General features: G+C 37.8%; 1 protein-coding gene across 1 annotated transcript in view; it reads right to left on the bottom strand.

Moving 5' to 3' along the window:
• LOC140164190 (uncharacterized) overlaps positions 1–14,754 on the bottom strand; it is a 32,939-nt gene continuing 18,185 nt past the window's right edge. The window contains 9 exon segments of the mRNA XM_072187434.1: positions 1–806; positions 1,583–1,693; positions 2,352–2,458; positions 3,709–3,876; positions 5,036–5,342; positions 5,345–6,771; positions 6,774–7,581; positions 9,676–9,897; positions 14,630–14,723. Of these exon segments, the coding sequence (XP_072043535.1) occupies positions 744–806; positions 1,583–1,693; positions 2,352–2,458; positions 3,709–3,876; positions 5,036–5,342; positions 5,345–6,771; positions 6,774–7,581; positions 9,676–9,897; positions 14,630–14,723 (3,307 nt within the window). The 3' untranslated portion in view covers positions 1–743.

Here is a 14,754-nt window from a genome sequence, read left to right as displayed (position 1 = left end):
AGTAGGCCTACAATTAATTGACTTTCTACTAGTTTAAATACCACTCACAATTTGGCACACTTGTTATTTTTTTCTCATTATTATAATTAAAATCTTTTACTTTTGGCTCATTATTGCTAAAGTAAGCAAAAATTCTTTTTAAGCCACTTACTAGGAACTAGGTGGTCTGTGAGACTACAATTTTCCCCCAGAATTCACACACTGCCGATGGCGTATATGCCATTTGTTGGCCAATGACATGTAGATATTTCATAACCTGATTCAATCAGCCAATCAGGAGATGAAATACTTCATGACTGGATATAATTAGCCAATCAGGAGATGAAGATACTTCATGACTGGATACAATTAGCCAATCAGGAGATGAAGATACTTCATGACTGGATACAATCAGCCAATCAGGAGATGAAGATACTTCATGACTGGATACAATTAGCCAATCAGGAGATGCAGATACTTCATGACCCAATTCAATCAACCAATCAGGAGATGAAGATACTTCATGACTGGATACAATTAGCCAATCAGGAGATGAAGATACTTCATGACTGGATACAATTAGCCAATCAGGAGATGAAGATACTTCATGACCCGATTCAATTAACCAATCAGGAGGTGAAGACATTACATGACCTAATTCAATCACCCAATCAGAACCTCACTTCTGTATTTGCGCCCTGGCATGCAACATCATGAAAACATGAATAGGTGTGACGGAAATCTTCAGTGTCTGCCAGACATTATCACCTGCCGCTGTGCCAACTGTGAGATTTCTTGGGATAGGATCGGTGACGGTCATAATGGTCCTGGAATGGAAACCACACAAGATTTGAATTGTCAGATGTAAATATGGCAAGGGAAAAACTGAAAAATAAAATGCTATACATGTGTGAAGCAAGGAGATAGACCCAAAGAGAATGGCAAATCTCCCATATTGGGCTATTCCTGTTGAAATCCATACACCCTATGGAAGATACAGGTAATCCCATTTGAAATTCACACTCCTTGTGTTGGAGATTATTAAGGTTATGTCTTCCATACGGGGTGTCTGGATTTCAACTGGAATTCTGTCGGTCGCCACGCTATATAAATCTCTTTTATTATTATTATTATGTCACAGATTAGAATTCTGGCTCCTGATTGGCCAGATATGGCTGTTCCAAGTTACTCCCTAGAGTGAAAGATTACCTTTAGAGTGAATGACCAAGTCATCAAAATTTCTTGTTGCAACTTTATTGTTTGGAGTTGTTTCTTTGATAAATATCATCAACAATAAAGTCCTACAAATGTACTTGAAGAAAATTCTAAAATATTTTCAAATTGGAAAATTCAGGATCACTCCATAGACACCCCAAGAAAAGTTTCACTCCAGTTATGGTGAGTGAGCATGTCAAATTCAACAACCCTGACCGACAGAACAGCACATTGGTTTGTAAATTGGAGACCAAAATATTGTACCTCTGGCATTTATTGGCAAAGCTCGATATCAAAAGATAATTTACATCTTCAAACTTGAGTGTACAAAGGTTTGAGATGCAGCACTGTCAGTATAATATCGATTTTATGTAATGATAGTACTCACCTGATAGAAATGTCCTTTATTTCTTCTATTCTGTTCTGATTGGAACGGATTGTGATAACCACTGCTATGTTTATTGCTGTCAGAATCATGTCGATGCTTCACTTTCTTAACCTAAAGACACAAGACATAATACATTAGAGTAAGTATATGGAAAGGAAGAGCAATGGTAAAACTACAGGCCACTGCTTCAAATACGTTAGACATGTTTCTCCCAATTTATATATAGCACACATTTGAATTGTTTTGAGCAAGTGTGCCAACTAAACAGTTTTTGTTTAATAACACAAGAACCGCAACACTTGGTAGTGTTGTTAAAGCAATCTTTGAAATCCTTGACGGATTCCCTCATAAATGTACATTACTATTTTGTAAGAATTTATATTCTTTTCTAAGAATATGGCAAAAACCTGCCAAAAGGGTCGTTAATTTAGCATCATCTGACCAGGGTTCCCGCACCTTGAAGCCTTTAAAATTTAAGGACTTTTCAAGGACTTTCAAAGTCCAAAAGCATGATTTTCAAGGACTTACCACAACACAAAAATCTGTGTATTAACGAAAGCGATAGCTCTTCTCCACTCCCCAAATGTTGTCAAAATTATACTTAAGGTAAAATTCCAATTTTCAAGGACTTTCAAGGACCTTGTGCAAATTTCAGGAATTTCAAGGTCTTGAAAAGGTGTTTTCAAATTCAAGGACCTTAGCGTTATCTCCTAGATTTCAGCTGTTAATGCCTAGATATGAAAAACAAACAAAAAAACATTGCACCTACCTTGCCCCTGTCAAATTCCTCGTCATAAAGATCTCGTTTTCTCTCAATTCTTGTATCTCTGTCAACTTCTTCATCGATAGCACTTCGACCTCCCTCCCACGATGTGACTGAAACAACACAAGCAAAATGTGATAAGCAATGACTTTGTATACAATTACACATCTCCCATTAGCCTTTTCGATGTATGGCGTACACAAGAGGGCAGTCTTCAATCTGGGTAAAACCTGGTAAATTCAAAAGACTTTTACCCACTTTGTGCAGCACCATCCTATTGTCCACCATATCTTGAAAAGGCTAATGCCATGGCAGCTTTAAGAGGGCACCAATCATCATAGTCATGATAGTTCTCATGTAGTCTTACAAGTCATGTCTGATTCTTTGCACCATTATCTATCCACAGCCATGACATGGCCTTAATCTCCTGAACAGGGAGTGTGAATTTCAAATGGGGGTTACCTGAATGGGTAACTCCATTTGAAATCTACACCCCAGTGTGAGAGATTAAGGTCCATCAAAACTATTTTTGAGATATTAAGAAAAAACTTAATATTTGGAAAAGTTTTATAGGCAGAATGTTTTCATCTTCAGGGGACCTTTAATACATGAATATACAATATTACATACATTCGAAATTATATATGTTTCCATGGCAATGGTACAGGTCTTAATACGAGCTGGAGTTGGGCCCTTCTTCCACTAATATACTGCAAGTGCCAGTTCGGTAAGCAGATGTGTTATAAATAGCTACAGAAATTTGGTAATTATCCATTAATTGCGCAAGTAGAAGCATATAATATGTTAGCAAGAAAGTTTATTGTAGTGAAAAGCAGATTTCATGGATGAACAAAATTCCTCTTTAACCCAATATTTGTGGAAGAAGGGCCCAACTCCATGGAGTTGGGCCTTTCTTCCATGGAAACCATTATTAAGCGTACTTGGAAGACTATTTGGAGGGTAGATTTTGGCTCAGCTTTCACACACAATGAAGCACACTCTGCTGGCAATAAAATGCTGGGTCTAACTCATTTTTGTAAAAAAATTGGAGTTGGGCCCTTCTTCCACTCAGGTATTCAATTGTAATGGCCATTTTACTCACAATATAGCAAGGAAACTTTGCATTTTGGTTACCCCTCATTGGAAAAATTATGGGGGGCATTTATTAGAGGGGGGGGCATTTATTAAAGGAGGGGAGCATTTATAATTGGGAGATTGTCCATTACAGACAACAGGTTATTCACCAGCATTTCCAAATTTCTCACTTTGAGAGCCCTGATTGAATCAATTTAAATATCCGTCCACTGCTTCTTTACAACATTTCTTTATTATTTAAATTTTGTTTGGTGCAAATTGGACTTACTTGCAGGTCCATAAGCTCTCATGGAAGACTGGTTGAGTTCCTCAACCACATTGAATGTTGATGTGCGTTTGCCATCCCATGATGAACTGAGTCTATTGGTGGCGCTGTCATCATGCGATGATCGCTTGTAGCCATCCTTGATATGATGATCCCAATGCTGGACAGGTGCTAAAATAGGAATCATTCAATATAAACTGTCAAATTCATGATATAATTGATTACCAGTCCACTGGGCTATTCCAGTTGAAATCACCACACTGCCCCTGTGGAAAATTTTGGAAATATCTTCCACTGAGGGAGTATTTTCTTCAAATGTAATTGGTCAGGGTTAATCATTTTGAAACCTGTACGCCCTCTGTATTATGGCTTCACCTATATATTCCATAACTGGAGTGGGTATTTCAAATGGAAGTTACCCAACTGTCTATTCTATTTGAAACTCATACTCCCTCTGTAGACTAGCTAAATCTTCCACAGGGGTAGTGTGGATTTTAAATGGAATAGCCTGATAACCATTGGTTAATGTCTTTTGTGAAAGGCCCATTGTGCTCCCATTCACAAAGGACATACAGACTTACTATTGACTTGAACAGGTGTGTGTGAAACAAAGAACACCAATGCAGCAGCTGGAACGTCTTAAAACTATCAATCTACAACTTTATGCTCATTTTGTGGTAGCAAATCACATATTTTCTATGTACTCAACCAGACAAGAAATCTTACACTTCCCATTTTATAATGCATTTCTTCCATTTCAAGTTTCTGTTCTAATTTGCTATCTAGTGCAATATGGGTCGATAGTGAAAAAATATACCTCGGTGAACAGTGCACCTCCAGTTCTTACAATTTTATTTCTCGACTATCGACCCATGTTTAGCCAGTCTATTCTCAACATAAAAACAAAGGGAAAAGTAATATGAGTGTCATTTGCTGTAATGAGGTGATGCATCATGTTGCAAAGGATTCTGGGAAGGGCAAGATATCTTATCTGACATTCAACCATCACATGGATGAGCTCATTAGGAGCTTCATTATCAAGACCGCAGTTTTTGTCAGAGAAGAACGCCAGTTTTTTTTACAGTTTGAGAGCATGCAGAGCGTAAACATGAAAGTGGGATTCTGATTGGCCGATTCAATGGTCTGACAATCATAACTGACCGATAATTTGATTGGCCGATTTAATACACGTCAAAATGTTGGTCAGCGCAGTTTGGCGCTCTTGAAGAGAACACAAAGCACTGTGTAGGTCGCTCATTAACAGGGCGCTCGCGTCAATCCCAAGCCAAGGACTGCCTTCTTCTATGAAACACAGTGTAGTATGACTTACCATCATGTCGTTGTTTGCCATCTGATTTCCTCCTTTCATCCCGGTATCCTTTACTGCTGCTTCCATCCTCCCATGGATCACCATTCAATGATTTACGCTTCTTATTTGGGCTTCCTAACCTAGAGAAATCATCTCCTTTGTCTCGTCTATAATCATCTCTGTAATTATCCCAATCCTTATCTCTATCAGTGTAATCATCCCGGGAATAATCATCACGATCTCTATGCTTACGTTTTCGTTTCTTGTCCTTTATACGTTTAGCATATGAGTGGTCTTCGTCATCACTAGTTCTATTCACAGAAAATTTGGAATAATATCTATCGGATTCATCACTACTATGTCTATGTCTATCGCCACTATGAGTTCTATATTTTGTATTTTCACTATCGCCACTCCTATGAGTTTTATGTCCTCTATCGTAATCTGGTGATCGCATACGATTATGATCGTAACTCGGAGATGTGACACGTCGGTCGTAATCGGGGGATCTAATGCGATGCCTGTCATCAGATCGATGTCTGTTTTTATATTCGTGTCCTTGACTACTAGATTTATGACCGTACGTCTGTCATGATCTGGCGAATGGAAACGGTCGCTTCCACCTTTATGTCTGTGTTTGAGATCAGGTGATTTTAACCGATGCTCCGACTCCATTTTCAGTCTTTGATTGGGAGACGTGAGTCTATGGTCTTGTGACCTATGTTTAATCTCATCTGGTAATTTAGGGCCATATTTTTCATGATCATCTTTTTTAGGCTGTTGATTCTTGATTGAATCTGGTAGCACTGGTCCATATTCTTGACTTTCATGTGTGTCACTAGTTCTGTCATCCTCATCAATATCCTTTGAATCATGATCATGCGATCGTTTCTTCTTCTTTTTCTTTTTATGCTTCTTTGGTTTTCTACTAAGTTCCTCATCATCCTCACCATCATCACCTTCCTCCATATCAGAGTTATTATTTTTACTCTTAATACTATAATACCCACTATCCCCTTCTCCTACATCCGGGGATTTGGCTTTTTCTGATTCAGTTCTCACTTGTTTTTCCTCACACTTAACGGTTTCCACCTGTTCCGCCTCTGCGTCTTGTTTCTGCTTCTTATGTTTCTTCTTCTTCTTATGAACCCCTTCCATCTCTTTGCTTTCCTCATTATTCACATCTTGCGACAATAAATCTGCTTTTGATTTCTGAACGTCAATACTTTCCGTCTCGTTCTCTTTTTTGTGGAATGCATCGCTCAAATTCCGAGGTATATTTGAATCCTTCAGAGGCTTCACTTCCTTCACATTGAACCCAAAAAGATTTCCATTTGTAGTTTGATGCAAGATGTGTTTATTATGCAACCAGTCGGAGGTCCTCACGTTGCACCCTTCCAAGTCTTCTGCTTCCTTTATCGGCTTTCTCTCCGGATCCCACTTTCCATTATGTGGTTTATTTACTTCTCCCGGATCGCTAAAAGATCTCATCAGTTCTAGCTTGCTGGGGGTAATACTCCAACCATAAACAGCTGCTTCCTCTTTTACTTTCTTTGGCGTTGAGGGCGCTTCTCTCTTTTCCATAACCGTCCAGTCGCTAGTAGAATTTGTTGACATGTTGCTATGGTTACTATGGATGCTACTATCAGATGCAGGTGAGGGTGACACTTGTGATTCGGCATCCGAGATCCTCCAGTGTCCAGTTGCTTTCAATCGCTGTGCGTTACCGTTGGTAGTTATTGTGAGTTTCAACGGGAATCTGGCTTGCGAAGAACTGTCAAATCAGTTCCATTCGCTAAAGAACGTTTCTTAGATGCACTGCTAATGTCTCCATGGCTTACTGTGTGTGAGGGCGGTTTCATATCACCCTGACTCGGTGAAATCATCTCTTTTCTCTCATTATCAGAGTTCACCTTTGCACTCCCGTTTTGTGCAACTTGAGGCTTTTTTTCGTTATCACTACTACCATCTTTGGGCAAGCTGGACAACTGTTCCGCAACAGCGTCGTAATTCTCTGAATCGCTGGAATCTTCCCCTGAATAAGGAACCAGTCCTGTGAAACCAGGTTTGGAAGATGTGGCAGGGACCTTTGGTTTTGGTTTGACCAGTCCCTGAAGATTTGTCTTGGAAGGAGTTGAGGTTACAACAGCTGGTTTAGAAACAGGTGTCGATATAACAGGTGGTTTAACAACAGGTGCTGGTACAACAGGTGCTTTGGTGGCTGATGATGACACACTCTGTTCTGTATTCTTAACACTTTGAACTGCTGTACTGGCAGGTTTCACTAATTTACTGCCACTATTCTGCACCATGCCAGGTCGTTTCAGAGTGAAAGTCAATTTAGTTCTCTGATCCGGCAATGGTACGGCAGCAGGTAGATTGGTATGCTTGGCAGGTGTGATGTCAATTTTCCTTGTTGGTTGGTCACTGGTCAACTTTGGTTTGACAGGACCAATGAAGCTAGGTTGCCGTGGGACAACGGTACCAATGGGTCCATTGTAAGGGTTAGCTGGTTTGGTACTGGTGGATGGGTGTTGCTTTATGGCAGACTTGGAGTCTTGTCCCATCTGTGAAGAACAACAAAATTACATGATACAGGGGTGTGAGAGGCCATAGACCAAAAACGAGGAAAATCACTAAAAACAGCGTAAAATCAGGGTAAAAACGCCAAATATGGGCTGAAAATAAAAGAAAAACACATAAATTTTGGCAACAAAAAAAGAGGAAATCAGCTGAAAAGAGGAACTCTCACATCCCTGATGATAGGACTTATAAACAATGAGATTAGACACTTGCGTGTCGCTCATAGAGGGCACTCATGGAGGTCAAAATAAAGTATTGTGAAAGTGGACATTTTTGTGCAAAACTTTTTTTTCACACTTTATCAATTTTGAAATGATTCATTTGTTTTTAAATTTGCAATTCTGAGCTTCCTTACATTGACCTAAACACAAAAGTAAGATACATTAAGGAACAGTGCATTGATTTTTTTAACAATATTTTTGATGCACCATGTTGCACAATGCAGCCAATTTCAAAATGACCCTTCACATTATTTGTCTCACTAAGGTGGCAGTTCCCATCAATATTCATAAACCTGCAGCAAACAATAGCGGTTGATCCCAGATGACCCCAAAATGACCTTCACAGGGTGGTCGTCCCCACAAAATTTCATGAACCTGCGACAATCTATGGCAATTTGACCCCGGATAAGTCGGATAACCCCAAAATGACTGACATTTTTTGTCTCCCTAGGGTGGTCGTTCCCACCAAATTTCACGAACCTGCAACAATCTATGGCGATTTGAACTTGGATGACCCCTGAATGACCCCAAAATGACCTTGACATTTTTATCTCGCTACAGTGGTTGTTCCCACCAAATGTCATGTTTTATATGGCGATTTGACCCCAGATGACCTCACAACGACTTTGCGATTACGCATATTTTGCGCTCAAAATCTAATCCAATAAAGTTGGTTGAATTTGAATGGGACATGTGTTAGGAATTTACTTCTATACCGTACTTTGCCACATCGGGAGTTGAAGGTGATGTTGTTTTTATGTGGTTGTGCCAAAGTCAGGCAGACAAACCGCCTACGCACTTTTCTGTATGCGTTTTTTCAATTGGATACTGTGGCCAGTGAAATAAACATGTACCTCACTGTAACTCCTGATGGGAAAAAGTCTATAATATGACAAGCTCATAATAGGCAAGAATTATTCATTTTTTTCATGCATCAATATAAGTCCCAACTTTTGACCACAGAATTCCACAAAAGTGTGCGTCAGTCACGCAATACACAATTCGCATACCTGCCAACATTGTAAAAATAAAAATCTGTACAGGGTGCGCGCGACCCGGGGCGTGCAAAGCACACGCTCACCCGTAACAGCGCATACTTGCCAACCTTTGGAACTAAGGTCGGTGTCTAATTAGAGTGAAGCAAGAAGCGAAACAAAACTTTGGAAAAATAGACCCTAAATTACTTGTTATTCAGAGTTGGAAAAAAATTAAAAATTTATTTTTTTGAATTGAATTTTTTTCTAATTTAAAAAAAAATTTTGGTAACTTAAGAGAACCACTGGACCTATTCTGAAATGCTAAGATCATTCACAGGTAATTTAAAAAAAATTAAAAAAAAAAATTTACGAAAAAATTACAGTTTGTTATCCTTAATATGTAAACCATTAACTAGTGTTTACCTCTTCATGTATCACATATTATAGATGCATTGGTTTTCCATGCATTTATTATATGTGCTACATGAAGAGGTAAATATTGGTTAATGGTTTGCATATTAAAAACTGTAATTTGTTCGTAATTTTTCCCAATTTTTAAAAATTAACTGTGAATGATCCTTGTGATCCTAGCACTTCAAAATAGGTCCAGTGGTTCTCTTAAGTCATAAAAACTTTGAAAAAAATCTAAAAAAAAAAAAAATTTTTTTTGCATTTTCAAAAATCGGATTTTTCCGATTTTTGTGACCTTTGACCTCAAAAATCGGAACGAATCCGATTAAATCGGAACGGTTGGCAGGCATGAATTCGGGTAGGTGTTGCAACCAGCTGTGCGTACGCCATTCGATATCAATCCACGATGTTATGAGTCCCGCCTGTTAACATGATTAAGAGCTGACCATGGTAGTTTTCTTGTACTTACCATGGAGCCATTAATGCTTGGCTTGGGTTCTCTCTGTACATAGAAGAGTAAGTATGCATTCTGATTGAGTACTCTATTGAGTCCGACCTGATTGATGTATGCATCATTCATGCAGTACCAACTCTGATTGGGTGCTTTCACATAGCAGTAATAATGACCAGAGTTGCATGAAGCGCCCTCGTGCTTCAACACGGCGTACAGTTGGTAGTTGACACTGGAACCCTTTAAAAATAAGCAGAAAATTCACATATATTTTCTATAATGCAATAAATTATTAGAAATAAAAGCAATTCAAAATGACATAGTCTTCCAGAAATAGGAACAAAGTTAATTGCCAATACAAAAAATAAAATTCAGATTTAGATTTTGAGCAGATTTTGTTTTAAGATGAATGGGTAGAGGAGAATAATTAGAGAGTAGAAATGAGAGGGGAGGGGAGAGGAGGAAAGCAGAGGTGGGAAAGAGAGAGAGGGAGGGGGGAGGAATGAGAGGAGGAAAGTGCCTGCACAGAACCTGGAAACTCCTCTGTACAGTAGTTTTTCACAATAGTATGTTTGTATGTTTGTTTTTTACTGATGAACTCAATATTTTTATGCATTTATCATGTTTAATCTTGTTACATTTAATGTTAGTGGTTTGCGAAACCAGAAAAAAGCATAAGACCATTTTTCACTGGTTGAACACCAAACAATGTGATGTCTGTTTTCTACAGGAAGTCTATTGCTGTCAAAATGATATTGATACCTGGGAAAAAGAATACAATGGTACCTTTTATAGTAGTACAGGTACAAATCATAGTAAAGGTATTTTGATTGGTATTTCTAATAAATTTGATTTACCAACTGATGTTGAAAAAATCTATGCTGATAATGAAGGTAGAATACTTGGTATAAAACTTTCTATTAATGATGTCAATTACAATTTGTGGAATGTGTATGCACCTAATGATATTCCAGATAGAAAATTATTCTTTGAGCATGTGCTTAATATTATTGATAAATACAGTGTAGGGGGTCACACAATTTTGGGTGGTGATTTCAACACTGTCCTGAACCCACTGTTAGACAAAATAGGTGGTAATATTCCAAATCGTGCTTGTTCTGATACTATTAAAACAATGTTGGATGATTATGAGTTAAATGATATTTGGAGGCTAAGAAATGGTGATAAAAAAAGATTCACCTGGGCACAAAAATCTCCTCCAGTTAAGTGCACACTTGACTATTGGTTTATTCCTAATGCTATTGAGCACACAGTGAGAAAAATTGATATCATATCTGCACCTAGATCTGACCATTTAGCTGTATTTTTAACTATTTGTCACAATGATATTGTGAAAGGTAATGGTTATTGGAAACTGAACAATGCTTGGTTACAAAATTCTGATTACGACCATGGCATTAACAAACTTATTGATGAATGTGTTGTTGATTATGGTGATGCATTGTCCCCTAAACAAACCTGGGACTTATGTAAAACTAAAACCCGATGTTTTACAATTGATTTTGCAAAAGGCTCACAAAAGCAGAGGATGAGTGCGCTAAAGCAAATTGAATGTAAACTACAAAAGCTTTTTACGAAAATTGCATCAATCAGGCGGATGATGAGAACCTGAAATTGCAGTATAATGCTTGTAAACTGGAGTATGAAGTTATGTACAGTCATTTTATGAAAGGGTTACAAATAAGATCTAAAGAGAAATGGATTGAAGAAGGTGAGAAATGTACTAAATATTTTCTGAATTTGGAGAAAAAAAATGCTTCTAAGAAGTCAATCAACAAACTTCAGTGTAGTAATGGTGTGATGACAACTGATCAATCTGTTATTTTAAATGAAGAGGTTGTCTATTTTTCTGATTTGTTTAAAAGCAAAGTTGATGTGTCTGAAATAGAATTGGATGAGTTTTTCGAGATACAATTTTTCCTACTCTGACTAATGAACAGAGTGAAAGCTGTGAGGGTATCTTGACAGCAGAAGAATGTGTAGGCGCGCTCAATTCTATGGCAAAAAATAAAAGCCCTGGCTATGATGGTCTCACGGTAGAGTTCTATCAACACTTTTGGCCAAAGATTGGTCCCATTGTTGTTACGGCGCTTAATGATGCGTATCTTTCTGGGTCACTTACCACCTGTCAGAATCGTGGCATAATCTCCCTCATTCATAAAGGTAAAGGGCTTCCCGGGATTCCCTTAATAACTGGCGTCCAATTGCTTTGTTGAATATTGATTATAAGATAGCCACTAAAGCATTGGCTGCTCAGTATTAAAAACATTCTTCAGTCTGTTGTGAATACTGATCAGAATGGTTTTGTTAAGGGTAGAAGTATACGAAAATATCCGCCTTATTGAAGATGTTTTAAGATATGTTGATAATAATAATTTACCTGGTGTTATGATGTGTATTGATTTTAAAAAGCATTCGACAGTATAGAGCGTGACTTTATATTTTATGCGCTCAGAAAATTGAATTTTGGTTCAATGTTCAGAAAATGGATTTCAGTTATTTTTCCAATACCACTAATTGTATTATTAATAATGGTCACATCTCAAGTTCCTTTGATGTAAATTGTATGCACGTCAGGGTTGTCCAATTTCGCCTTTGATCTTCGTCCTTAGTGTGGAGTTGCTAAGCTTGTAAAATTAAATCAATCCAAGCAAATCCAGGGTATTACTTTACCATTTGAGAACTATGAGCGTAAAGAAATTCGCATCTCTACTTTTGCAGATGATACTACCATTTTTGTAAAAGACCCTGAATGTGTTAAAACGGTTATGGATGTATTTGATAACTTTTCAAGATTATCTGGTCTTTCAGTAAATCATGCCAAAAGTGATGCCGTATGGATTGGGTCCTTGAAAAATAATAATTTCGCATCGGAAATGTTAACTGGAAATTAGCGCCAAATAACACTGTTAAAATCCTTGGTGTGTATTTCTCCCCAAGTATCTCAATAAATCATTTGTCTTGTAATTGGGAGGATAAAATGAATAAGATCGAGTGTTCAATCCGTGCATGGAAGATCGAGGCCTATCAATGGTTGGTAGAAACTTGATCGTGAAAACATTGTTGGCTTCACAACTTTCATACATTGCTCCAGTTGTAGACCTTCCTGAGAGAGTTGTAAAGAAATTAAACACTATGTTTTTTAAATTTATTTGGAATAGAGTGGAAGCGGTGAAGCGGAACAGTATTATTGCAGATTATGAAAGAGGTGGTATAAACATATTTCAGGTTGAGATGTTTTTAATGTTTTAAAGATGTCTTGGATCAAAAAACTAAACAATTCTAGTCCTGCTTGCTGGAAGAACATTCCACTTTACTATGTCAACAAGTTTGGTTTGGGTATGAATGTGTTTAATTGTAATTGTAGCTTCAACCAAATCAACACTGTATGCAAGAATGTTATTGACACCTTTCCTGTTTTTTATAACAACATGTTTAAAGTCTGGTTCAATACTAAATGTACTTCAAATAAAGCTGACATATCTGATTACTACAATCAAATCATTTGGAACAATGATGCTGTAACTGTTAACAAGAAAACACTTTTCTATAGAGACTGGATTGAAGCTGGCTTTATTTTTATAAAAGATCTTTTTGATGATGATGGTTCAATCTACTCACTTGAGTATTTTAGGCACCGCATTCCACGCACTGGCAACATTCTTTTTCAGTACTTCGCTCTTTGCAATGCTCTGCCGAATGATTGGAAGAATGCACCAATTCTAGACCAAATTAGGACTGAATCAGTTGTCTTTAATGCAGTCCCTATAGAAGCCTGTTCTTCAAAATTTGTTAGACATGCCATGGTTGATAAGATTTATGTTCCACCAATTTGTATGAACTATTGGTGTAGAAGATTCCCCAATTACAATTTTGATTGGGAAAAGATTTGGGGTTCAATACCATGTTGTACCAGTGAGGCCAGACTTATTTCACTTAATTGGAAAATTATTCATAACATTTATCCTACAAAAGTTTTATTATGTAAAATGGGGAAAGAAGATACAAATTTGTGCAATTCCTGTAATGCTGTTGATCATCCAGAGCACTTCTTTTTCATTGTAATAAGACCACTCCTATTTGGGAATTTGCTAACAGGGTTATTACACAAAGGCTTGGTAAGAACTTTAGGCTTTCTGTTGAAAATGTTTTATTTAATTATCATAATGACATTACCAGTGATCGGTCAAAATATATCAATTATGTTATATGTGTTGGCAAAATGTGCATTGGCAAATACAGATACGGGGATCATCCTTGTCTTCTGTTCCTCTTTAGGCAGGAACTTCGTATGAGAGGTTTGGCCTGCGATGACTTTAGCTAGTTGATCGCAGATGAACAGTTACTTGGATGACTTCCGTGTCTGTTCTTGGCTCTGTCATTTTGCTTAAATTATTTGTTTGATTTTCTTATTATATACATGTATGTAAATTTGTTTTATAACATCTACTATTATATATGGATTATGTGCAGTGCAATAACTTTTGTTGTTATAATATTTATAGTGTATTTAATGTGAATAAAAGGCATTTTGCCTGACATACTATGTCAAAAGATAAAAAAAAAAAAGAGGAGACAGAAAGGAAAGGGAGAGCAGGGTATGGGGAGAGGGGACGGGGGTAGGGAAGAAAGAGGGAAAGGGGAGAGAAGAGGGGAGGAAAGAACACGAAGGGGAAAGGCGATGAAAAGGGTAGAGGGGAAGAGGAGGGAAACTGGATGGAGAGGGTAAAGAAATGAGAGGAGGGGAGTGAAAAGATGAGGGGAGGGAAGAAGAGAGGAGAGGAATGCGAGGAGGGCAGAGGGGAAGGGAAGAGGGAAAGGGAAGATCCTTAGTGTTCAATCATATAGAGGGAAGATGGGAAGGGAGGGAAGAGGGAAAAGGGAAGGGGAGAGGGGAAGGGAAGGGAAGAGGGAAGGGGAATGGAAGAGGAGAGGACGGGAATATCCTTACCTTGTGTTCACTCATATAGGGACGTAGGTTGAGATGCTCTGAATAAGCTACATCTTTGTGGATTTTACCCATGCTGAATCTATTGAAATCAAATCTAAAAAAAAAAAAAAGGACACAGACATAAT

The sequence above is a fragment of the Amphiura filiformis genome, chromosome 11 (genome assembly GCF_039555335.1).
Source record: "Amphiura filiformis chromosome 11, Afil_fr2py, whole genome shotgun sequence".
NCBI classification, from domain to species: domain Eukaryota; kingdom Metazoa; phylum Echinodermata; class Ophiuroidea; order Amphilepidida; family Amphiuridae; genus Amphiura; species Amphiura filiformis.
The sequence above is the reverse complement of the archived record's forward strand: the minus strand, read 5'-3'. Positions and strand labels throughout refer to the sequence as shown.